The following is a 26730-nucleotide window of genomic DNA, read 5'->3' as shown; positions in this document are numbered from 1 at the left end:
TCTAAGAGGCATCGTCTTTGCAAATACCTTGACATTTCTTTACCTTAGTGTTTTTTCTAAGAACAGATTTAAACTATTTATCCAACCTTCATTAATTCCACAAACACCCATAAGCACTTATGTGCCAGTTCCTATGTTAGACATCTTGCAAATGTTCTGTCTCTTAATTCTCACAAACTCCAAATAAGTTGAGAATTTTAATCTCCGTTTTGTAGCATGTTCCAGTCAGGGAGAATGGCATATACAGAGGCCTGGGGAAGCAGAGACAGAGTTCAGTGTGTCTGAAGCAAGGGATGAGAGGCAAGACTTGTTGGGAGGTCAATCGGAGAGGAGGGCAGCTGCCAGGATGCTGAGGGTGGAGATGTGGACAGGGCAGGATGTGCATCTGAGAAAGACAACTCTGTGCAGGGTGGAAGTGGAGGTCCTGAGGCTGGAGACAAAATAACCAGTGGTTACTGTCTGCCTAGGGAGAAATGAGGGCATCTGAACTGTGCTGTGGCCATGGGAGGTGACCATGTAGAAAGGACATAAGGAGCTTCCCCAGGACTGAAACCTCTAAGCCTGGGCAGGGGATGGGCAACAGGTGACACAGTGCCGAGCATGGCGCCTCCCACCGGTGCTGGGCTGCAGCCGATCCCTGTTCTAGTCATATTTTGCTTGCCTCCGCCCTCCCCTGCTCACCTGCGTCGTCTCCTCGTTGTAGGACTGGCTGCACGGGAGCCTCCTGTGGCTGAGCCAGCCCTGCAGTGCAAATGTCAGGCCTTTGACTGCAATGGGCCAAGCCGCCTCCCTTTCGGGAACCTGGCTCAGGGCATTATGAAGGCCCCCACTCTGGGCCTTCGTGGATCAGCACCTTTTATGGAACACCCCTGGAGCAGGGAACTGACCTTTCCCTCAAAGGGCAACCCTGCAACACCTCAGGGCATGCAGCCCTGAAAGGCCCTGTGGAGGCCCAGTGGGTTGTGGCAGCCATGACTTTGCCGCTGGGGCCCGGAGAAGGCCAGGGACATGTGCCCAGGAGCGCAGATTTCAGGCAGGGTTGGGGATGTAATGCTCAGGGCTGATCCTTGCTCAGTCTTTGGACCCACAAGCTGCAGAAGCCAGAGACTACCCCTGTTCATCCTTGAAAAGCTTTCGGACCAAGGGGCATTGGGGGAGAGGGCAAGTGCTGTTCGCAGATACAAGTTTGTTCTCCCAGTAGTCTCCATGCTCCTGTGTGCCAGATCTGTGCTGGGTCCCAGCGACTGGACACATCCCTGGAGGAGCTCTCAGCTCACCCACATTGAAATCAAGAGTCTGCTTGGGTCCTTTACTTCTCTTTCCATTCCTTTCTGTCTCTGCTCCCTCCCAAACCAAAAATGCAAGCAAAGAGCTTAGGACAGTACTTGGCACACAGGGGTATCCCATCTGCGTTTCACAGGGGGACTGCCCTACTGCCCCCTCCAGGGCCACTGATCACATTGTATATTATTGTCATCAATTTAAGTCTAGAGTGTTAAATGATTTGTTCAACAGCACTCAACAATTGAGAGCAAATGGAGATTCCATTCACCCATTCAATAAGCGTTTATTGAGTGCTTGCTATATGCGTGCACTGCTGTTGACACTGGGCACACAACAGTGAGCAAAGCAGGTTGTGATGAATCCAAAGCTCTTGCTCATCCTACCAGGCCACCCAGCCAAGCTGCACACACAGTGGAGTAAGTGTCATGCTGTGTGACAGCAAAAGAGCAACTTTGCATGTGTCTCTAGGATGGCCAGCTGAACCAGCTGGGCCACTTCCAGCTCTGTCCCCACCTAGAATGGAGGCCACAGGCTCCCAGGACAGCCTCGGGCCCTCTCCTGACTGGCTCTTGTGTCCTTCTGACTTGACTCCCTCTGACATTCCATATCTTTTGCTTTGCGTCTGGGTCTTTCCTCTGCCATGCCTTTGGCCTCGACACTTTGACCTCTCTTTTGCTTCTCAAGTCTACTCTCACCTGAAATGTTTTTTTTTTTGTTGTTGTTCCTTGTCGCTTTTGTGCTGCAGTGTTCCTAAGGCAGCCAGAGCCCCAGGCTCCTGCTGGAAGAGGGATAGAGTTTAAATGCTGACAGTATCTGTTCTGCTTGTTTGTCTTTTGCCAGTGAACTCTGCTGTGCCTTACCTGAGTCGTGAGGGAGAGCAGCAAAGACTCCTCTGGCCAGGACCCCTTCTCTGTCCCTGTGGCCTGTGGCTCCAGCTTATGCTGTTAGTGAGTGACCATCTGTGCAACCGGGAGCCTCTCTCCTTCTAGACCTCTCCTCTTGGCTCAGGGGCGTGGCATGATCAAGCCCTGACAGTGGTCTCCACCCACCCTGAGGAAAGGCTTCTTATGTTTGTTGGGACTTGGAGGGGCCCAAGTAAAGGCTGCCTTTTTACTATCTGCTCTTGATCTTTACCCCCAACAGCCCCTTCTCTGGACAGCCAGACTTGAGGATAGCACCCCTCTCTTTGTGTCCCCGCCAGTAAACCTAGCAGGTCACCTAAGTGAAGATGCTGAGGTTTGGAGAGCAGAGGTGGAGCCACAAATCAATATGAAGTGTCAGCTTCTGCCCGAGGCAAGGAGAAGTTTTGAGACAGCATCTTACCAGAAGGGGCGGGAGTGAGTGGAAAAGATGGAACATCTACAAGTGAGAATCAAGAAGATATTTTGAGTAGGCTATAAATGAGAAGCAAGTTGTTGTTTGAACAAAAGAGATTTCCTCCCAAGTCAAAGTTGGAGGCAGAAAATATCTTTTTCCTGCTGTCTATTTTTATATATTCTTTTTTTATGAACCAAGATCCGTGTGTACCTTCTTAGCAGGAGATCCGCTCATTCCTCCATGTCCCCCACCCACTCACACACCGAGTCACCCGCTCATTCATCCATCCGTTTATCCTTCCATCCATCCACCATGCATCTATCCATCAAACATACATTAACCATGTGCCTTGGTTGGTGCTGGATGCTGGGTTCTAGAGATAGTGAAGAAAAAAAAAAATATATATATATACATATATATACACACATATATATGTGTATATATATATATATAAAAACCCCTGCACTTAAGAAGCTCAAACTTTGGTGAGGTAAATGCAGTTATGAACTGACAGTGTGTAGTATATCGTGGAAGAAGGTGCCCAGAGTGATAGATATGGGGGCACTGGGAAAGCCTATCCATGCTTGGAAAAGAGCATTGCTCAAGCCTGTTCCTTTGAACGGAAATGGGTTGACCCTTCCCAGCAGATATACTTGTGGGAGGGCTGAGGGCTTCCTTTGGCCTTTCTGAGTCACATTCTGTTTTTTCCTCTTCATTGAAGGCCTCTCTGCATTCATACATTTGTTAAGTACCTTAGTTCATTGTGAATAGAAGTGCTGGAGGGAAAATTCCATTGGGTGCTAGTCTGGGTCACAGCAAGGTGGCTGCCCCTTGTGTGTTGAGTGCGTGTATAGGTGGTGATGGCAGTCAAATGGTCCCACTGATTGAATGGCATAGGCCATGAATGGGTGGCTGGGAGATCCATGAATGTCTTGAGAAGAGAAATCTTCACATTAACAAGGAGTCTCAGCCTTGAGTTATCCTTTTGGAAAAAGAGAAATAATGAAACCAAGCCAACTCTAAGTGCCTTACATTCTCTTATAACAACATCTCCATTTGCATTTGTAATCCACAGTAGTAGATATGTCAAAAATAATTTTTCAGTGGTAGGGGCTCCTGAGAGCTGGGGGGCTGACAGGAGCAGGGAATGGGTTAGTCTTTCTCATCCAGGAAATGCTACCCCAGGGCTCGAGGGACCGGGGACATGGTTCTCTCATGGTGTTCCTCGTAGGACAGGGAGTGAATTCCCGGTGGTGGGAATAACTTCTCTGGGCTGATGGGCCCAGAGGAAGGTCACCAGACACTGACATGCCTTCCTCCCCTTGGCTTGAGGCTGCTGTTTGATCAGAGTGGTTGTGCATCCCAGGTGCACTCCTGCCACCGCTGAGGCGTCTCCTGTCCACCCTCCATCCACTTCTTACACCTACAGTGTGGAGAGGCGCCGGGCACACAGGGTTTAGTGGCATACATCCCTGTGCCCACAGTGGTCACAGCAAGGATGCAGGTTGAAGGCAGATAGGACAGGGGTCTGTAGGAATGGTCAAAGCACAGGGACACCCATGGAAGAAGCGGTCAGCTCTGCTTGGATGTGTCATGGCAGAGATGACCCTTGAGGATTAGCATGAGGTGCCAGACAGGCATGATGTAGCAAATGTTTTCGATGTCCTGCGCTAGCTCCCTTGGCCCACCTCTGATTTCAGTTGCAGAGGACGAGTCCTACCACCCAAGCTCATGTCTGAGGGTCTGATTTTGAGGCACCCAGTCTAAGACACGTGAGGAAAGAAGTTGCGGGCATGGAGGTATTGGGGTGCGCAGGGCATACTGGGGAATGGTGGGAGGTGAGGCTGGGCGACAGCGAGGGTTCTTCCTGCAGCCCAAGGACCTTATTTGATCTTCTCAGGAGTCCTGTGAGGTTGACATATTCTCCTATTTATATCCAGTGATTCTGTTTTCCTGAAATATTTTTAGTAGACACCTTGCTGCTTAGGTGTGCAGAGAATCATCCCCTTAACCCACTTTGGCTGATGGGTGTTTGTGCAACAGTTACCGTGAGGGGGTCACAAACCTGGTGGAGGGTGGATGTGACCTCCTGCCCACCCCCTCCCCTTTGTCTCCTCCCTCGTGCCCCATGTCGCCCCCTGGGGGGAGTGAGGTGGCGTGAGGGTAACACCTGAGAATGGGGCTGCCTTCCTCCCTGCAGAGGGACCTTGCTGGACCCCTGAGAGGGCAGGTGCTGGTGTTTGGGCTCATCCTTTTGGGGGTCTTTAATCACGGTCAGGAGGGTGAGCCAGACCTGTCCACACCGGGATCTCACTGCCGTGGTGCTGCTTTTCTCACTCTTCATTACTCCAACTTCTCTCTTGCAAGCCTGCTCTCCAGAGCTCTGAGATGGGCTGTCTCCTCTACAGCCCAGCTCCACTGTGGACAGCTGAGGGGAGGGGTAGTTCTCAGATACACACCGTTGCAAATCTCCAATGCGTCCCTGGGGTGGCAGTGACGCCACTGCAGAGCAGGCTCCATGGCCCTCCAGAATCTGTCACTACAAGCTGCCACAGCGTCCCTCAGGCCACCATCCACCCTAGGCCCCTCCGGAGACCAGAGTGGTCTTTCCAAGGCACAGATCTGATTTCTGAGCACAGATCTTCCAATGGTGTCCTTCTCCCTGAAGTCATCTATGTTGTTACTACTTAGCACGGCCCATGAGGCTCAGGGCAGCTAGATCCCTGATCCCTGCCTCCCTCTTGATCCTCCTCCCTCCCTACTATACTCATTGATGCAACATCTTGACTATTTGCAGTCCCTCTAACCCAGGGGCTGGCCCATGAGCCAAATCTAGCCCACTGCCTGTTTTGGGGAATAAAGTTTTATTTGCACATCCTTTGCTTACGTATCATCCACAGCTTACATGGCTGCTTTCCTGCTGTAATAGCAAGGTTGAGCAGTTGCAAAAGGGACTGTAAGCCCCACAAGCCTAAAGTCTTTGCTATCTAGTCCTTTACGGGAGACACTGGCAGACCCTGCCCTAACGGGCCCTGCTCCTTTGCACCTTCATTCCTTTGCGTAATGCTGCTCCCTCCCTGTAATGCTCCCCACCCTTTATCCTGCTAATCCTTCCAGGCTGAGCTTTCTGCCAATCCTTCCCTCCATCCTTTGTTATGTGAGCAGGATGCCCCCCTCCAGTCTTGCTCAGGGCCTGCATGTGCAAGTCTCAGTTATGGTGCTGATCACACTGCTTCTGTTGATGTGTGGATCTGCTTCCCGCTCTAGTTCCTGAGGCAGGGTTAGGTCGTATTCTACTCAGAACTCAGCGCCTGCCTGGGTTTTTGAATGAACAACTATAAGCCAGAGGATGTGGCATCGATATTGGGCACCACTTCTTAGTATTGGCATCTTGGTTCACCCCAGCCCTCTACTGGTTTCTCCCCATCTCTGGAAATGCGTCAGTAGAAAGAGTTTCACCGCCTTGTCTTTGCAGATCTCCAACCTCTACTTGTATGACAGTGTTCTGATGCTGGCCAACGCCTTCCACAGGAAGCTGGAGGACAGGAAGTGGCACAGCATGGCGAGCCTCAACTGCATTCGCAAGTCCACCAAGCCGTGGAATGGAGGGAGGTCCATGCTGGACACCATCAAAAAGGTGTGTGCAAGGGGGCACCCTCCCAGGCCTAGGCCGGAGACAGGTCCCTGCATGTACCCCCCCACTGTCTGCCCGCTGCAGGGATGGTGGATATGTGTTATTACTATTGTCTCTGTTTTTATATAAGGAGATTGGACTTTAGAGAGATTAAGTACCATGCCCAGGGTCACGAGTAAGTAAAAAATGGAGGCAACTGCCTAGCTCATGTCTGCCAGGTAGCCCTCCATGCAGGCTACCACTGTCTGTGAGAAAGATTGTCTCAGTTGGCAGTGCATGTGCTGATCAGCGGAGACCTCAGCTTGTGTGTGTTTGTGTATGTGTATGTGTGTGTGCATGCATGTGTGTGTGCATGTGCCTACATGTGCACACACACTCTGCACTTGTGATGTGTCCCATGACATGCTGAGGCCTGACACCAAGTTAGAAGGCTGGATTTGAAGTGAATTGGGTAATCCACAGAAGACTTGTTAGAATGAATTGGCTTTTAGAGGCTTCAAAAGATCATTTAGGGAAATCTACAGTGCTAGGAGTCTTAGTCACAATTAATCGTGCGTGGTTTCAAGAGCAGGGAACACATGCTGGTGTTGGTTTGAATCGACTGCCGCCCAAGCCAGAGCCAGGGCTCCTCTCGCACCAGCTCGGTCTCTGGGACTCTCCCAGCTTACAGTCTGGGAGATAAGGCTGGGTGAGACCCCCACCCCAGGTTTGAAGGAAGAAGAGGGCACACCACACGCTCGCTCAGCCCCTCTGCCGCCCGCTCCCCCAGAGCCCACTGAGCCACCAGAGAGAGGTGAGGGCTTGCACACCCAACACACCCAGTCTGTGCCGGACACCATGCTTTGTGCACACTTACTCCTTCAGCCCTTGCGGGACCTGTGACATGAATCTAAACAACTCCAGGCTGAAGCTGGGCGACGGCAGCTGACTTGCCCAAGGTGGCACAGGTGGCAAGGCCAGGACTGGAGCTGGGTTTTGGCTTCCAGTGCCCATGCTTGCTGCCCTGCAGCTTACCGCCGTGTGCCTGATACGGCTCCTGTTGACCTTTGACTTCCCTCTGGGCTCAGGCTGAGGTGAGTCCCTAGAGCAGGTTGCCAGGGAAGACTAAGATCCAGGGGCGTGGGGACAAAAGCTGTCACTCTTTAATCTCATGGCTAGCACAGTGTGTGGCACAGAGCAGGTGCTGTGGTCATATTGATGGCATGCATGACGGGTTCAAGCCTTAGGAATTTCCTCTGTGAGCAAAGGCCTGGGAAGTGTTGATCCTGCTCCGAGGCCCTGGGACTGCCTATGACTCTTTCCTTATTACAGGGTGTCCATTGCTTCCCCAGACCTGGATTGTCCCCTTCTTGGTGACCATTTCCTTTTTCTTCCTTGCCTTTGGGATTCCTTCCCTTACCCGGTACATATTGGCCCCATTCTCCAATCGTCTTTCCTTCTGTCCTGCAGGGCCACATCACTGGCCTCACAGGAGTGATGGAGTTTCGCGAGGACAGCTCGAATCCCTACGTCCAGTTTGAAATCCTTGGCACGACCTACAGTGAGACCTTTGGCAAAGACATGCGTAAGGTAAGCCTCAGGGTGCCCACCTCCCCCTCTTCCTCTGCGATACTGCAGGCACTGTGTTCTGAGCAGATGTAACTAGCATAGAAGTCCCCTCTCCCAGTCTCTCTGCTGATGCCACCCTTGATGCTGGTTTTCATGGTGTATGGTGGGGAGGAGGCTCAGGAAGTTTTCGAACAGAAAGAGCCGCTAATGCAGTCTCTGAGTACAGCAGGGGCCCCCGGCGCCAATTGGTCCCGCTGCTTGGGTCTGGAGGGCCAGCCTTGGGGTCCTGGGTGAGGCTGGAAGGGACAACATGTTTTCCCAGAGCAGCTGAAATCAGCCCAACCATGTGGACAGGTGTGACTGTGGCTGAGACAGGACACAGGGGTTATAGTCAGAAAGTGTCCCCCAGGGCCAAGAGTGAGACATGGCCGTGAACAGAAAAATGAGCCACGAGGAGGATGAGAAGTGGGGAGTGCTGGGGCCACTGGAAAGAGAAGTGAGACAGACCAGCTGCATGACTCAGGGTGGGGTCTGGCTTTTTTACGTGGTGCTAATGCAAGTGGCAGGCCTGTGGGCTCTTTCCAGTGATACCTTGCCTCTTCTTCCCTCCTCTTATGGGTGATTTTCAACATTGAGGACTGCGGGGGTGGTCTTTACCCAGAGTTGGGACCCCCAAAGTTCAGTGGGGCCTGTGAAGTCAAGAGTCTAATAGGTGTTGGCATCAAGAGGTCAGTGTGGCAAGCAAGGGATGGAACAATTATCCAACAAGGGACCTGAGATGTGGTCACTGTGAGCCACAGTGTGGAGCCTGTCATGGGGAGGCAGGTAAGGGCAGTGGCTGGCTGCCCAGGGCCTGGCCAGCCCAGCTGGCTTGGATGCACTCCCAGAAATGCCCACACAGGAGGCTCATATGCTTGTGGGGCCGGAGATGGGAGCGCTCATGATGTAAAGGGGGCACAGGCCTCAGTCTAATCAGGAAAGCATTGAAACACTAACTGGTTGGCATACACTCAGGCACAGGCTCATGTAATCACACTCGCACACACACACACACACACACACACTCACACACACTCACACTGAGAGGAAGCCCTCTCTACTAATGACAGTGCCTGGGAGATGAAGAGCATAGTGAGCTGTCATCGGGGCAGGAGAAACCCTTGGCAGAGAGCCCTCTGGCCTGGCCTCTAGCATTGGCTAGGGTTGCAGAGGGGCAGGAAAGAGTTACATGATGCTGATCTGGGTGAGGGTGTTCTTGGGCTGTGCTCCTTGAGACCAGGGTAGAAAGGATGCACGTTTAAAGATTTTATTTTTTCCCCCCAAAGCCCCAGTAGATAGTTGTATGTCATAGCTGCACATCCTTCTAGTTGCTGTATGTGGGACTCGGCCTTAGGATGGACGGAGAAGTGGTGCCTCAATGCGCACCTGGGATCCGAACCCGGGCCACCAGCATTGCAGCGTGCGCACTTAACCACCAAGCCACAGGGCCGGCCCAGGATGCACGTTTAGAGTTATGGAGAATATGAGAGCTGGAGAGCATGGAGGGAGTGGTCTTTCATGGAGTTACAACATGGGAAAAAGACTGGCTCCCCAGGGAGACGCTGGGATGGCCTGGGTCCATGGGTGATGTAGGGGCGGGGGACTTTCAGCCCATCCTGTGACAGGAGCTAGAGTCATGAGTTACTCATAAATATTTGGAGGTTCAATAATTGGTTGTGATGCAATGGCGACACACATGGTCTTGGAGCTCAGAGGTTTGTTTGTGGCATCACAGAGGGGTTTGATGACTATGGTGTGAAACCATGGAGGGCCAGAGTGTGACCTGCAATGTCAAGGGTGGCAAGGATGATCTATGATGTCTGTTAGGGATGCCCGAAGCTGTGCACCTGGGTCGGGGACTGGGGATGGGTGGGTGGTCAGCATTGGTCTGAGTCACTCATGACCATAGTAGAAATTGGCTGGTGTTGGGACTGCCACTTGGTAAGGGGAAACCAAGACCTGGGAGCCCTTTCAGCCACTCTGAGGTGAAAGGAGCTTACAGAGAGTAGCTACCTGCTGAAGCTACTGTTCATGTCTGCCACAGTCTGCCTTCATCCCAGAGTGTTCCTCTGAGGTCAGGGACAATCAGGCCCTGCCCACTGGCTCCTTTGCTACCCCATCCCCCTTCTTGCAGCTCAGCTCTAACCCCAAGGTCCCCACAGCGGGTGGGAATGTTGGCTGTGGAGGTCCCTGCCTCGTCTTAGGCAGCTGATGGGGGGGCCACTCCAGGTGCCTGAGAAGGCTGGAGGCAGTGTCCTCCACTTCTGTTTCAGATGTCTGGGCCTTCCAGGTTGCCACGGCAACGCTCCTCCAATGCCCTGAGGCCAGTGGGAGCTGGAATCTCTCCCTGTAAGGAGCTTCCAAGCAGGAGGCCTGAATGTAATTGAGTTGGAAGGGAAGCTGATTTTCAAGTGGGCTTTATTTTAAAATGTATCCTTTTGTCATTTTAAAATCTGCCCTTAATAACTGCATATCCCAGTTGTTATCTGTCTGCCTGGCAGCTTATCTCTCTTAGGAGAAGTTATCTGGAAGGCAGGGAATGGGATTTACCATAGCAAATGTTTGTTATTCAGGCCAAGGGTGCATTAAAACAGGGTCTGGGAGGTTTCAGGATGAAGCAAGGGGAGGGGACTGGGACAGAGTGTCACCAGTGTAGGGCAGCATTTGAAGGCAGGGCTGAGCTGGAGTTCCTGGTGGAAGATGGGGCTGTGAGGGATGAGCTGGGAAACTGGGGCAACCTAAAGGCAAAGTTGAGGGTGGGCAGCAGATTTGAGGGTAGGGTTAGGATCTGGAGGCACAGAAAGGCAGTGCAAAGACCAGTCATCCTAAGGAGGCAGGACAACTCTGAGGAGCCACCCTCAACTGCATCTCTCTGTGGCCATGCCCAATGCAGAGCTACTGGAGGAGCAAACTGGGCTGAGATGCTGGATGCTGTTATGTTAGAGCAGGGTCAGGGGATCCCTGCAAAGATGGCATATATCTTCATATATGTATATATCCTAACATATTTACATACCTATGTGTATCCCATATATATACTTTATATATATTCACAATACATATGTTAATTTAAAAACAACCACAGCAAACAAACACACAAAAATCAAACCAAGTAGTTTCTTTAAGATTTAAACCAAGAGGAATCATTTAAATCAGGGAGCCGATGCATGATTTCTTAAAGTAAATACCCTGGAGGGAAATCTCGGGGAGGGTGAGTCACCCAGACGTTTTAGATGAAGTGGCATCAGGAGACCTGGGTTACTCAGCCCTTCAGAAGATGGAAGGAGTGGGTGATCGCCTATCGCAGCAGGGTGCTGGGCAAACACTAATTAAATTATCTCATCCAGGAAGCGAGCTCTTGTTCAGGGAGTGCTGGATGGCAAAATCAAAGGTCTGTGTCACCAGCTTGCTGGGTAATTCCAGGCGAAATATTAATCATCTCTGTGTCCTGCTTGTAGCTGTCTGGCATGGGTACTCCCCAAGCAACCCCGCCGGGGGCAGGCTTTGCGGGAAAGTCACGTCCAGCTCCCACAGGACTTGGCATGACATTTGTCCTGGGGGTCCACGTTTGTTCCTATTGGAGCTCCACAAATTTCTACTTGGCTTTCTCTTTGTTCAGACAGAAATCTCCAAAGGAGGGTCTCATGGGCTTGTCCCTGCACACGTCTTTAGCTCTTGACATGAGCTGCGACGGGATTGTTGGAAGCCACCTGTAGGAAAGTTTCCAAAGGTAGGGGCATGGAAAGCTGTTGAGCACAGGACGCAAGGGAGCTGGAGATGCGTCACACGTCTGTTGTCTCACTGACTTGGGGCCTTTGTGTCACTCCTGGCTCTGCCTCTCCTGACCTTTTGCAGGCATTTCTTTTCTCTGAACTTTCATTTTCTCTGATGGGAGGTGCAGAGAATAGGAACCTGCTGGTTGAATAGTGGGACAGTCAGTGAGATGACCCTCACTTGTCTGTGAGAACTCTCTCGTGTGGTGTGGGCCGTCAGCTTCGGGTAGATGGGGCTGGACACCTTTTCTGAGTGTTCTACCCCAGACCCCACAAGAGCAGAGAGTTACAGGCAGGCGTAGAACACGGCCTCGACTTGCCCTGGACCACAGCTCCTCACTATGTGCCAGACCTGAGGCTGTAGGCAGGGGGAATGCTCCCTGTACCCAGGCAGTGCTCAGCCCCCTTCCGTGCCTAGGAGCACATGTCCACTCCTTATCAAGACCAAGAGCTTAGAGGATGCTGGGAGTTTCACCTCTGATGAGATTTAACTTTTAGGACTATTTTGGTATGGTTAATGGAAGAAGGAAAACGTGGTTGTCTTTTTTTCCCTAAGCATGACTTGCCTGGAACGTACCATCAGCTATAGTCCTGCAGATGTATTTTTCCAGTACATGATTGCTGAGAGTATCCCTGCTTCTCTGTCCTAATGATACCGGTGTGGGGGACTCATTCCCTTCCACTGACGTGGGGTCCCTGGTGCAGTGGAACCCTGGGGAAATTGCCAACTGCTCTCAGGTTCTTTGCACCTCATTTCCCACAGGTGCCATCCACCTGATTGACTGGCTCAGTGCAGGGCAGCCTGTCTCCTTGGGCAGGAGGGTGGAGAAATGGGCGGGAAGCATCTGGAAAGCCTGTGGGTTTGCTTTATGTGTTGCCATTCCAGGACAAAGGACACCCTGGTGTGAAGAGAGAGAATGGAGTTGTTTTCTTCTCGCTTCTATAGAGTAGAATTGAGTCAGGACCGAGAGACTGAGAAAGAATTTAGTCCAGTGGTTTTCAAGCTTTCCCCTAACTGCAGAAAATCTGTTCCAGCAGAATCTTACTGGAACCCAGACCTATATTAAGCAGTTGTAGAAGCAGACATGTGGCGGTTGCAATAGGTGGGGAATTGAGGTAAGGGACCCCGAGGCTCCCCTGCACAGTCTCCCCCGTCCCCAGCATCTCTGTGGTTTTCTGTGCAGCTCCACTCGGGAAGCTGAGGCCCAGAGACTGGAGAGACTCGATTATGTAGCACCAAGGAGCATGTGGCTGTGCTGGGGCTGGAAGGGAGATTTCCTGGGTGCGGTGTGAGGCAGAGGACCCGGAACATCCCTTCTGAACTTAGGATGATGCAGTTCTGTGACTCCCTCAGCCCACTGTCCACTCCATCCTCCTGTCCATTGGCCTCCCCTCCATCCCCCAAAGCCAGCGTTAGGACCTCATAGTCCCTTCCCATTGGCCTGGAGCCTGCTAACTTGAAGTTCCACCAATGCCCTTGGCTCAGCCTCCCTGTTCCAGCAATTACCCAGGGATATGTGAGGGCTTCGTTCTGTTCCCCTTCACTAGTTTAAGGCACTTCTTCTGTCTTTTTCAATTTTGATTCTTCATAAAATTTGGCTTTGGACAGGAATCAAATGCCCCTCTTGATGTCATGTCCCTGGGAGGGCCTTGTGGCTGCTGATAATTGACAGTAATAATTGCTCATCATGCAGCGATTGCCACCCCATAGGACTGGAGCCCTCCCTGGGCTTGGAAGTATGTCATGAACATCATTAACATTCTTGCCCAGGTCTGCTATGCTGTTACAAGTTGTCGCACGTTCTCAGGGTTCAGAAGTTCTCAGCAGTGAGGCCAGGTGGAAAAGGCAGCAGCCAGGAGACAGCATAGCTCTGGTGATGAAGTAGGAGCTGCCTCTTAGAGCTCAGGTGGAATCCTTTCCCCGGTGGCTCCAGCAGCTGGTGCCAGGAGCTGCGCAGTGGGTTTAGTAATGAGATGGGGAGGTGGGCGGTGGTGGGGCCAGGAGGATCCAGCCCGAGAATTGTGCCATGTCTCTCGTAAGCTGCTCTGATAGAGACTCTGGCTGTGCACGGTGAGTCACAGAAGAGAAATAAACTTCAGTCTCTTCATGGATCAGCATTCTTGCAGCGTGTTTCCCAAGTAAAATGTCAGCCGTTCCAACCCCTTGCGCGGAACTGCTTCTGACAGAGCTGAGAACCAAAACAAACACTGCTGCTTTGTCCTAGTAAAGGGATAAGAAAAAGACACAGTTAAGTATTTCATTTTACGTAATATTTGTCGCTTCATTTTGAAGATAGCATCAATATATGCTCATTTAGTGTAGAATGTTTAGAAAATACAGGTAGATGAAGAGAAGAATATAAAAGTCGGCTATAATGTCTGAACCAAGAAATCAATACTGTTAGCATTTCTGGTGCATTTTCTTTATTATTTTTCCTTTTTCCCTTGCTCAACACATAGAGATAGAGGTAGTGATATGTATATTTATCAAGTTGCTATTTATTGTACATACACTTCATATCCTGACTTTCCGAATTAATGCTATATTGGGAATATTTTCTCATTCTTTTAACTATTCTTTACAACTATAATTTTTAATGGAAACACATTGCTCAACTTACTTGGAGTCATCATTTATTTTATCTTCCTATATGATGAATGTTTAGATATTTTCACCATATTATTATAGAATAGTGTTGCAATGAGCATCCAAAATATATACAATTTTAATTACATCTTTAGTTCCTTATATTTTTTAAAAAGGTGGAATTACCAAACCAAGGATAATATTTGTTTTAGGTTCCTGATGTACTTGACACATATTTTCAAATTGATTATAGAAACATTTAATAATTTTCACATCCACCAGTAATATATGGAAATCTCTGTTATATCCGTGCTCAGAAAATTGAGTGATGTATTAAACATTTTTTGCTAATTTGGTAGCTGTATGAAAAAATAGTGTTGCTAAATTTACATTTCTTGTGGAATTGTACGTTTAAAAATATTATCATTGGTCATTTGTATTTCTCATTTTGTAAATTATACCTTAGGTCTGTTGCTCTTTTACATTGGGGATGAAATTTTTCTTGTCAACTCATATAACTTCTCTTTCAGAAGGGAATTGATAGTTATTTGTGTCAAATATTTTGTTCCAATAAATTGTTGGCCTTTTTTTTTTTTTTTTTCTTTTTTTGTGAGGAAGATCAGCCCTGAGCTAACATCCATGCTAATCCTCCTCTTTTTGCTGAGGAAGACCGGCTCTGAGCTAACATCTATTGCCAATCCTCCTCCTTTTTTTCCTCCAAAGACCCAGTAGATAGTTGTATGTCATAGTTGCACATCCTTCTAGTTGCTGTATGTGGGACGCTGCCTCAGCATGGCCGGAGAAGCAGTGCATCAGTGCGCGCCTGGGATCCGAACCCGGGCTGCCAGTAGCGGAGTGCGGGCACTTAACCTCTAAGCCATGGGGCCGGCCCTGTTGGCCTTTGAGTTAAGAAAATATTTTCATGTATTGAGACATTTAAAAACTAATGCTTGTAATTTTTAGAAAGTCATATCCAATTTGCAAAGTAGATACTATTCATCCATACTATCTTCTAGTATTTTTATGGTTTGATTTTATTTCAGTGAAGTCCACCATCCACTTGGGATTGATTTGAGATAAATTGTGATGTGATGACCTAGCTTTTACATTTTTCAGTGGTGTTTTCCACTACTATTTATCTAGTAATCCTTCCTTTCCCCATTGACTTGAATGTCATATTTATCACATGCTCTACTAAATTTTGCATATCTCCTCATTGATTTTTAAAAAAATTCTTACTCTTTTCCCTCAGCTTAAATTTAATTTAACTTTGTGCATTATTAGAATTACTTGTCTGCAAGTAACAGAATGCTCATCTTGAGTGGATTGGACCGTAAGGAAGATTTCTTATCTCATAGAAAGAGGCCTGCAGTCAGGGTGCTCCAGGGTTGGCCAGTTCAGATGTGCAGAGCCCACATCAAAGGCTCAGGTCTTTTTCATCTTTCTACTTGGCTGTTCTCAGGATGTAGTCTGAGCACTCCTCCTAGCTTCAGGATGGCTGTGGTAGTTCCAATTGTCATGCCCAGAAAGTCAGCAGCAAGTGGAAGAAGAGGGTCATTCCTTTCTGAGTGTCTCCTTTTATAAATGAGGAGGCCTTTCCCAGGAGTTGACCTGGGCTTCCCGTTTTTATATAATAATCGTTTTGCTTTGTCTGTTGTTGAAGTTGAGGTTTTCCACCTAGATGCATATGTGACATTGGCCTGTACTTTCTCCTTCAGATGCTCGTGTTCAACTTGTATTAGGCTTGTACTCCTTTCATAACGCGGATGGGGAATTGCTCATTCTTTTTCACTTGTATGGACAGAGCTCTTGAAAGTTGGCAAGAAGTGAACTTGTAAAACGATCTGGGCTGGTTGTTGGTCTTGGAGCTATTACTTTGATATCTTGGAAACTTTCTTTCCTGGTTTCTACATTGCTTTGAGTCATTCTTAAAAATCTACAGAAAATCTTATATAACACTGGCATTTTCAAATTCATTACTAACGCTCTATTATAGTATTTGCAAATAATTTACAAAATATCTGTTGGAATATCTCTCTTTTCATTGCTACTATAGTCATGTGCCACATAGTGACGTTTCGGTCGATGACAGACCGCGTATACGACGGTGGTCCCATAAGATTAGTACCATACAGCCTAGGTGTATAGTAGGCTATACCATCTAGGTTTGTGTAAGTACACTCTGTGATGTTCACACAATGACAAAATTGCCTAATAACACATTTCTCAGAACGCGTCCCCATCGTTAAGCGACACGTGACCATATTGTGTGTTTGTGTTGTCTCCCTTTATTTCTTGATTAGACTTGACAGAAGTTTTTTTAATTGATTTTTTTCAAAGAACTAGGTCTAATTTGTTTAATCAATTTTTTTGTATTTTATGTTGCTCTAATTGATTGTTTTTCTTCCTGTCACCCTGCTGCCTAGTGTTTGTTTTATTGTTAATTTTTAAACTTATTATATGAGGTGTTAGATAATTTATTTTTATGCTTTTCAGTTTTGGAATGCAATTTTATTCTGAATATAGTTGTGGCTGAATCATAGTAGTTTTTCTAGTGTAAACCTAAGTGTAACACTCATACAGAAAAGTGCCTAGATCGTGAGTGAAAATCACAGTGAATTTTAAGGAAGCAAACTCATCCATGCAATCAACACCCACATCAAGAAACAGAACATCACCAGTGCACCCAGGTCTCCCTTGTGCCCCTTTCTGGTCATTGCACTCACCAGCAGAAACACTATTGACGTGTAATGCACATAGTCCATACACATCTTTAACTGCCTTCTTTGCTCAGCGTCATGTTTGTGGAATTCATTATTATTATTGCATGTAGTTTTAGTTCATTCATTTTTATTGTGTTTTGAAATGTAGGTTTTATTATTGTTCAGCTATGGTGAGGCCAACACATCAGAGAACGACTGTCATTGAAAATATAGTTTGTTACTTACAATTCCCAAGAGGAGGGAGCATGTCATACCACAGAGGGCCACATAGGGCAGCACCAGGGTCAGTCAGCAGACAGAGGGAGCAGGGGAAAATGTGGGCAAGGGTCTTTATTGTGGTTTTTGCAGGAAGGAGTGGGTGAGGCAGGGTAAGCAGTCTTAGGATTGGATTGGCTAGTTTGAATGATTTCAGCAGGCTCCAGGGATAGGGGCTGCCCCTCATTGTCTGATATCTCGCCCTGGGATGATTAGGGCAGGGGAATAGTAGCCCAGAGTGTAAAAGCTCCATAAGGGATGTGGTTTTGGGGTGGGCTCTGGATTGGTTAGTTTGCATATGAAAGGCACATGTGTCATTTACTGTCTCTAGGAATTGGCTAATCCTGGGAGGGGCTGTCTCTCCAAGGGTTAGCAAGACCCCAGATATCAAAGCATCAGAAATACAGAAAATAAAAAGACATGATTAATACATGTTGACATATAAGTTTCCTTTATGAATATGTCACACTTTGTTTATTTATTCTATTGTTGAGGACACTTGACTTACTTCCAGATTTTGCCTATTACCAATAATACTGCTTTAAACATTTTTAGATACGTCATTTTGGGAAGCGTATGTATGTCTCTTGTTGGGTATATACCTGAGAGTGGAATCACTAGGTCATTACACTCTCAAGATTTTTTTTCATCTTTAGTTTTCAGAAGTTTTATTATGATATGTTTTGGTGTGGATTTCTTTCTTTATCTCATTTGTGGTTCCTGTATTCTTGAATCTATAGGTTTACTAAATTTAGTAAATTGTCCATCAATTATTTATCTGAATAATCTTTCAGCTCCACACTCTTTCTCTTCTCCTTCTGGTATTTTAGTGGAATTAATGTTAGATCTTACAAGTCTCTGAGGCCCTATTCATTTCTTTTTCGGTCTATTTTCTATCTGCTGCTCATGTTGGGTAAATTTGATTATTCTGTTCTCCAGTTTACTGATTCTATTCTCTGTCTTTTAAACTCTATGATTGATCCCATCCAGTGAGTTTTAAAGCTTTGTTATTGTATTTTTTTCAGTTCCATGTTTTCCATTTAGTTCTATTTTATATTTTCTTTTCTTTGCTGACACTTTCTATTTTTTTTTTCATTTGTTTCAAGGGACTTTGTAATTGCTTGTTGAAGCATTTTTATGATGACATTTAAAATCCTCATCAGATAATTCCAGCATCTGATTCATCTTGATCTTAACATCAGTTGATTGTCTTTTCTCAGCCACGTTGTCATTTTCCTGGTTCTTGGTATGTGGGTAATTTTTGATTATATCCTCAACACTGTTGTAATTATCTTAGGAGACTGTGTATTCTATTTAAATCTTTTACAGTATTTTAGTAGGGAGTCACCCTGTTTAGTTTTAGCATTCAAGCTGGCCTACTTTTGTCTGCTGTGCTTCTAATAACTACTTAATTTTAAGAACTGGTGGTATCTTGTGGTGCTATTTTGGTCTGCTTAGTTGTGTGGTGCTGTTGGGCCTCCTGTTGTTCCATCTTCATTGTTTATGCTTCCTGAGGAGAGTGAAGGGGTTTCTCCAGGATGGGCCACATGGTACCTCTGGTTTAAGGAAGGGAATCGCTGTGCTGTGAAAGTGAGGTGCACTTCCTAGGTGGGGCACTTGTGGACAGACTACCTTGCCCATGGGGCGTGGAGAGCACTTCCCTGGCTAAATCATGGTTGTGGCAGAAGCCCTCTTGCTAATGCCCCCTGGTGGCTCTCAGTGGAGGAGGGGATTGGCAAGCCTATGGGGACAAAGACCATCTGTCTGGCATTTATGTTTAAATTGTGACTTCTATAGGCAGCTTATAGGAGGGTACTTAATGCTTTTTGTCCACTCTGTCAATATCTGCCATTAAATTAAAGTGTTCAGACCGTTACCATCTTAGCTAATTATTAATATAGTTAGATTTATGTCTGCAATTTTGTTATCTTTTTAATTGTTCTCTTTTTATCATGGTACTCTGTGCCCCCTGTCTTGCCTTCTTTTGTATTATTTGAATAATTTTAACGTTCTGTTTTAGTTTATTTATTTGATTTTTGGGTTTATCTCTTTGCATCAATATTTAAGAGGCTTATTTAGGGATATATGGCTCTATATCTATCTATATGTCTGTATCTATATCTATCTATGCTTTCACAGTTCACTTGATTTAATATTGTACTAATTCATATAAAATGTAGCACCCTTGTAACATATAGGTTCCTATACTCTCCTCCTTTATCCTTAAGTTATTTTGTGTTACAGGTATCATATATATCTGCATACACTGGAAACCCTGCCACACAATATAATGAATTATTTTTATTTCAACAGTCATACACATTTAAAAGTACTTCAGATGGAAAATAAGAGTCTTTAGGTATTTACCATTTATTTTATTCTTCTTTCATTTCTGAAGATCCCAGTCTCCATTTAACATTGTTTTCCTCTAGCCTGAAGCAATTCCTTTAGCAGTTTTTGTAGTATAAGTCTGCTGGCAAAAATTCTCTTAGTTTTCCTTCTTCTGAGAAGATCTTAATTTTTCTTTATTCCTGAAGGATATTTTAACTGGATGTAGAATTCTGAGTTGACAGTTCTTTTCTTCTGGCCTCTGTAACTCTGATGGGAAATCCATGGTCATTCCAATCCTGGTTCCCCTGTATGTGATGTGTTGTTTTCCTCTAGTTGCTTTCAAGGATTTTTTTCTTTGGTTTTCAGCAATTTCATTAAGATGTGTCTAAGGCATGATTTTCTCATTGTTTATACTTTTAGGAGTTCACTGAGTGTCTTGAATCTGTAAATGTATATCTTTTACCAAATTTGGGAAGTTTTCTGTAGTTATTGCTTTAAATATTTTTTGTGGGAAAACCTTTGTCTCTTCTTCTGGAGCTCCAATGGCACATATCTCAGAACTTTTAATGTTGTCCATTAGGTTCCCAGGCTCTAATCTGTCCTTTTTAAAATTTACTGCCACTCCTTTTTCTTCAGATTAAATAATTTCTTTTCTTTTTTTTTAATTGAGATAACATTGGTTTATAACATTATATAAATTTCAGGTGTATATCATTGTGTTTCAGTTTCTATGTAGACTACATCATGCTCAACACCCAAAGACTAATTACCATCCATTACCTACACATGTGCCCAGTCACCCCTTTTGCCCTCCTACCTCCCCTCTTCTGCTCTGGTAACCACAAATCTAATCTCTGTATCTATGTGTTCATTTGTTGTTGTTGTTTTTACCTTCTACTTTTGAGTGAAATCATATAGTATTTGACTTTCTCCATCTGACTTATTTTGCTTAGCATAATATCCTCAAGGTCCATCCATGTTGTCACAAATGGCAAGATTTCATCCTTTTTTTAATAGCTGAGTAGTATTCCATTGTGTATATATACCACATCTTCTTTATCCAGTCGATGGGCACTTTGGTTGCTTCCAAGTCTTGGCTATTGTGAATAATGCTGCAATGAACATAGGGGTTCATGTATCTTTATGCATTCCTGTTTTCATGTTCTTTGGATAAATATTCAGCAGTGGAATAGCTGGATCATATGGTAGTTCTATTCTTAACTTTTTGAGGAATTTCCATACTGTTTTCCATAGTGGCTGCACCAGTTTACATTCCCACCAGCAGTATATGATGGTTCCCTTTTCTTTACGTCTCTCCAACACTTGTTATTTCTTCTCTTGTTAATTATATCCATTCTGACAGGCGTGAAGTGATATCATTGTAGTTTTGATTTGCACTTCCCTAATAATTAGTGACTTTGAACCTCTTTTCATGTGCCCGTTGGCCATCTATATATCTTCTTTGGAAAAATGTCTGTTTGGGTCTTTTACCCATTTTTAATTGATTTGTTTGTTTCTTTGACTTTTAGATTTATGAGTTCTTTGTGTATTTTGGGTATTAACGCCTTATCAGATATATGGTTTGCAAATATCTTCTCCCAATTGTTAGATTGTCTTTTCATTTTGTTGATGGTTTCCTTTGCTGTTTTTTAGTTTGATGTAGTCCCATTTGTTTATTTTTTCTTTTGTTTCCCTTGCCTGATGAGACATGGTGTTCGAAAAGATGCTGCTAAGACTGATGTTGAAGAGCATACTCCCTATGTTTTCTTCTAGGAGTTTTATGGTTTCAGGTCTTACATTCAAGCCTTTAATCCTTTTTGAGTTAATTTTTGTGTATGGTGTAAGATAATGGTCTACTTTCATTCTTTTGCATGTGGCTGTCTGGTTTTCCCAACACCATCTATTGAAGAAACTATCCTTTCTCCATTGTATGTTCTTGTCTCCTATGTTGAAGATTAACTGTCCATAAAAGTGTGGGTTTATTTCTGGGCTCTCAATTGTGTTCCATTGATCTCTGTGTCTGTTTTTGTGCTGGTACCATGCTGTTTTGATTACTATGGCTTTGTAGAATATTTTGAAATCAGGGAGTTTGATTCCTCCAGCTTTGTTCTTTTTTCTCAGGATTCCTTTGGCTATTCAAAGTCTTTTGTTGTTCCATGTAAATTTTAGGAGTCTTTGTTCTATTTCTGTGAAAAATGTCATTGAGACTTTGATAGGGATTGAATTGAATCTGTAGATTGCTTTAGGAAGTATGGACTTTTTTTTTTTGCTGAGGAAGGGTCGTCCTGAGCTAACATCTGTTGCCAATCTTCCTCTATTTTGTATGTGGGTCACCACCATAGCGTGGCCGCTGATGAGTGGTATGTTTCCATGCCCAGAAACTGAATCCAGGCCGCCATAGTGGAGCACAATGAACTTAACCACTAGACCATGGGGCCAGCTCCAAAGTATGGACATTTTAACTGTGTTAATTCTTCCAATCCAACAACACAGAATATCTTTCCATTTCCTTGTTTCTTCTATTTCTTTTATACTTTTCAGTATATAGGTCTTTCACCTCTTTGGTTAAATTTATTCCTAAATATTTTATTCTTTTTGTTACAATTGTAAATGGGATTTTATTCTTAATTTCTCTTTCTACTATTTCATTGTTGGTGTATAGAAATGCAACTGGTCTTTGTACGCTGATTTTGTATCCTGAAACTTTACTGTGTTCATCTATTATTTTTAATAGTTTTTTGGTGGATTCTTTAGGGTTTTATATATATTAAATTATATCATCTGCAAATAGTGACAGTTTTACTTCTTCCTTTCCAGTTTGGGTACCTTTTATATCTTTTTCTTTCCTGATTGCTCTGGCTAGGGCTTTCAATACTATGTTAAGTAAGAGTGGCAAAAGTGGGCATGCTTGTTTGGTTCCTGTTCTTAAAGGGATAGCTTTCAATTTTTCAACATTGAGTAAGAGATCAGCTGTGAGTTTGTCATATATGGCCTTTATTATGTTGAGGTACTTTCTTTCTATGAAACCCATTTCATTCAGAGTTTTTATCACAAATGTATGCTGTATCTTGTTGAATGCTTTCTCTGCGTCTATTGAGATGATCATGTGTTTTTTATTCTTCATTTTGTTGATGTGGTGTATTATGTTGATTGATTTGCTGTTGTTGAACAATCTCTGCATCCCTGGAACAAATCCCACTTGATCATGGTGTATGATCTTTTCAAAGTACTGTTGTATTTGATTTGCTACTATTTTGTTGAGGATTTTTGCATCTATGTTCATCAGTGATATTGGCCTGTAATTTTCTTTTTTTGTGTTGTCTTTCTCTGGTTTTGGTATCAGGGTAATATTGGCCTCGTAGAATGAGTTAGGAAGCTTCCCTTCTTCAATTTTTTGGAAGAGTTTGAGAAGGGTAGGTATTAAGTCTTCTTTAATGTTTGGTAGAATTCACCATGGAAGCCATCTGGTCCTGGACTTTTGTTTTCTGGGAGGTTTTTCATTACTGTTTTGATCTTCTTACTGGTGATTGCTCTATTCAAATTCTCTATTTCTTCTTGATTCAGTTTTGGAAGGTTGTATGATTCTAAGAATTTATCCGTTTCTTCTAGATTATCCAATTTGTTGGCGTATAGCTTTTCATAGTATTTCCTTATAATCCTTTGTATTTCTGTGGTGTCCATTGTAATTTCTCCTCTTTCATTTCTGATTTTATTTATTTGCACCTTCTCTCTTGTTTTCTTGGTGAGTCTAGCTACAGATTTGTCAATTTTGTTTATCTTTTCAAAGAACCAGCTCTTGGTTTCATTGACTTTTTTTATTGTCTTTTTAGTCTCTATTTCATTTATTTCTGCTTTGATTTTTATTATTTCCTTCTTTTTACTGATTTGGGGCTTTGTTTGTTCTCCTTTTTCTAATTCCTTTAGGTGTATTGTTAGATTGTTTATTTGAGATTTTTCTTGTTTCTTGAGATAGGTCTGTATTGCTATAAACTTCCCTCTTAATACTGCTTTTGCTGTATCCCATAAATTTTGTTATGTCATAAATTCATTTTCATTTGTCTTCAGGTATTTTTTAAATTTCTCTTTTGATTTCTTTGTTGACTCAATCATTGTTCAGTAGCATTTTGTTTACTCTCCATATATTTGTGGCTTTTCTAGTTTTCTTCTTGTAGTTGATTTCTATTTTCATATTGTTGTGGTCAAGAAAGTTGCTTGGTATTATTTCAATCTTTTTAAATTTATTGAGACTGGTTTTGTAGCCTAATATGTGATCTATCCTGAAGAATGTTCCATGTGTATTCTGCAGTTTCTGGATGTAATATTTTGTATATATATACTAAGTCCATCTGGTCTAATGTGTCATTTAAGGCCAATGTTTCCTTATTGATAATTCTGTTTGGATGAGCTATCCATTGATGTAAGTGAAGTGTTAAAGTCCCCTACTACTAGTGTGTTGCTGTCTATTTCTCCTCTTATGTCTGTTAATAATTGCTTTATATATTTAGGTGCTCCTATGTTGGGCCCATAGATATTTACAAGTGTTATATCCTCTTGGTGGATTGTTCTCTTTATCATTATATAATGCCTTTCTTTGTCTCTTGTTATAGTTTTTAAAGTCTATTTTGTCTGATATAAGTATTGCTACCCCAGCTTTCTTTTTATTGCCATTTGCATGGAGTATCTTTTTCCATCCCTTCACTTTCAGTTTGTGAGTGCCTTTAGGTCTGAAGTATGTCTCTTGTATGCAGCATATATATGGGTCTTGTTTTTTAATCCAATCAGCCATCCTATGTCTTTTGATTGGAGCATTTAGTCCTTTGACATTTAAAGTAGTTATTGACTAGTATGTTCTTATTGCCATTTTGTTACTTTTTTTCTGAGTGTTTTAGTAGTTTGTCTCTTTTCCTTTCTTCTTCTCTTGCTCTCTTCCCTTGTGATTTGATGGCTTTCTTTAGTGTTATGTTTGGGTTCTTTTCTCTTAATTTTCTGTATATTTATTGTAGGTTTCTAGTTTGTGATTACCATGAGGTTCATATATAATAACCTATGTAAATAGTAATCTGTATTAGGTTGATGGTCTCTTAAGTTTGACCTCTTACTAAAAGTGCTACTCTTTTACTCCCCTCCCCCCAGGTTTTGTGTTTTTGATATCATATTTAACCTCTTATCATGTGTGTGTGTTTATCCCTTAACCTCTTATCATGGAAATACATAATTTTAGTACTTTTATCTTTTGATCTTCATATTAGCTTTATAGGTGGTTGGTCTGCTACCTTTACTGTATATTTGTCTTTAGCAGTGATTTTTTTTTCTTTGATAACTTTTTTATTCCTATTATTAGTCTTTTCTTTTCCACTTAAATAATTCCCTTTAACATTTCTTGTAAGGCCAGTTTAATGGTGATAAACTCCTGTAGTTTTTGCTTGTCTGGAAAACTCTTTATCTCTTTTTCAATTCTGAATGGTAACCTTGCTGGGTACACTCTTCTTGGCTGTAGGATTTTTCCTTTCAGCACTTTGAATATATCATGCCACTCCCTTCTAGCCTATAAGATTTCTGCTGAGAAGTCAGCTGATAGCCTTATAGGGTTTCCTTTGTATGTAACTTGTTGCCTTTCTCTTGCAGCTTTTAGGATTATCTCTTTATCTTTAATTCTTGACATTTTAATTATAGTGTGTCTTGGTGTGGGCCTCTTTGGTTTCATCTTGTTTGGTGGTCTCTGCTTCCTGTACCTGGATGTCTGTTTCCTTCCTTAGGTTAGGAAAGACTTCAGCTATTATTTCTTCAAATAGATTCTCTGCTTCTTTGTATCTCTCTTCTCCTTCTGGGACAAGTATCATATGGATGCTAGTGCACTTGATGTCATCCCAGAGGTCCCTTAGACTGTCCTCTTTCTTTTTAATTCTTTTTCTGTTCAACTTGGGTGATTTCTTCTACTCTTTTGTCCAGCTCACTGATCTGCTCTTCTGTGTTGTCTACTCTGCTGTTGAGTCCCTCCAATGAATTTTCATTTCCATTATTGTATTCTTCAGCTCTGATTGGTTCCTTTTTATATTTTCCAATTATTTTATAATTTCCAATTCCAATTCTTTTATATTCTTCCAAGTTCTCACTGTGTTCATCCATTCTTCTCCCAAGATCAATGAGAATCCTTATGATTATTAGTTTGCAATCTTTATCAGGTAGATTGTTTATCTATGTTTCATTTATTTCTTTTTCTGAGTTTATGTCCTCTTATCTGGAACATATTCCTTTGTCTCCTCATTTTGCATACTTCTCTGTGCTTATATCTATGATTAGATAGATCAGCTATGTCTCCCAATCTTGGAGAAATGGCCTTATGTAAGAGATGCCTTATGGGGCCCAGCAATGTGCTTCCCTCTTATCACCAGTTCCAAATGTTCCAGGAGTGACCCCTGTGTGGGTTACATGTGACTTTCTGTTGTGGTGGGTTGCTCTTGCAACCCATGGGTAGGCTAAGCTGACCCCTGGGCCACCTGGTTGTAAGTTTCCATTGTGTACAGCTGCTGTGGTCAGTTTAGTCACTTTATTGGGCAGGAGGAGCCCCAGCACAGCTGGCTGCAAAGTCTAATAGCACACATCTGCTGCTTTTTGCTGTTAAGTGAGTCAAGCCCCCAGCATGGCTGGTTGCTAGGCTCAGGGCCTCATAATTGCTATAGGCCTCTGGCCTGCAAGGTTGTTGTCAGTTCTTTCAGGAGAGCAGCTGGGTGGGGCCCGCCCCAGGCATGGCAGCACATGAACATTTCAAGTGTTGGAGAGTGGGGCAGATCCTCTATGTGGCTGTTTGAGAAGGCCAGCAGCACAAGTCTGCTGCAGACAACAAGCCCCACTGCTGGGGGGCCACACACCCTGCCAATGCAGTTCTGCCCCATTCACATGCCCTGCCCTGCCAAAGCAGTCCTACTCACCCCTTGTAGAGGTCTCACATACCACATCTATATGGGCCCAGAATTTCCCTGTGGGCTTGCTGGTGGGTGGGGCCAGTCCCTAGGGTGAGCTGTCTGTCCTGGCTGACCTGGATTAATTCAGTGCTCTAGTGGGCCGGCAAACATCTGTGCTAACAGGCCAGAGGAGGAAATCCAATGGTGTCTGCCAGCATCTGTATCAGCATGCCTGTGCTAGGTTGCAATAATGGCTGCTACCAGTGTCTCAGTCCCTGGGAAAGTGGGCCCAACCACCTCCTGACTCTCTGAGATGCACTCAGAGATGCGCTCAGAG

The 26730-nt window shown here is 44.4% G+C and overlaps 1 protein-coding gene across 1 annotated transcript in view; it reads left to right on the top strand.

Annotated features, from left to right (window-relative positions):
- Window positions 1-26730, top strand: part of GRID1 (glutamate ionotropic receptor delta type subunit 1) — a 707967-nt gene that overhangs the window by 497532 nt on the left and 183705 nt on the right. Inside the window, exons 7-8 of the mRNA XM_004432480.3 lie at window positions 6077-6238; window positions 7685-7804. Coding sequence (XP_004432537.1) covers window positions 6077-6238; window positions 7685-7804 — 282 coding nt within the window. The remainder of the gene's footprint in view (window positions 1-6076; window positions 6239-7684; window positions 7805-26730) is intronic.

Source organism: Ceratotherium simum, chromosome 6, assembly GCF_057802395.1.
Source record: "Ceratotherium simum simum isolate JZ-2026a chromosome 6, ASM5780239v1, whole genome shotgun sequence".
Lineage (NCBI taxonomy): Eukaryota > Metazoa > Chordata > Mammalia > Perissodactyla > Rhinocerotidae > Ceratotherium > Ceratotherium simum.
Note: the sequence above shows the minus strand (reverse complement) of the source record. Positions and strands in the feature narration are given on the sequence as shown.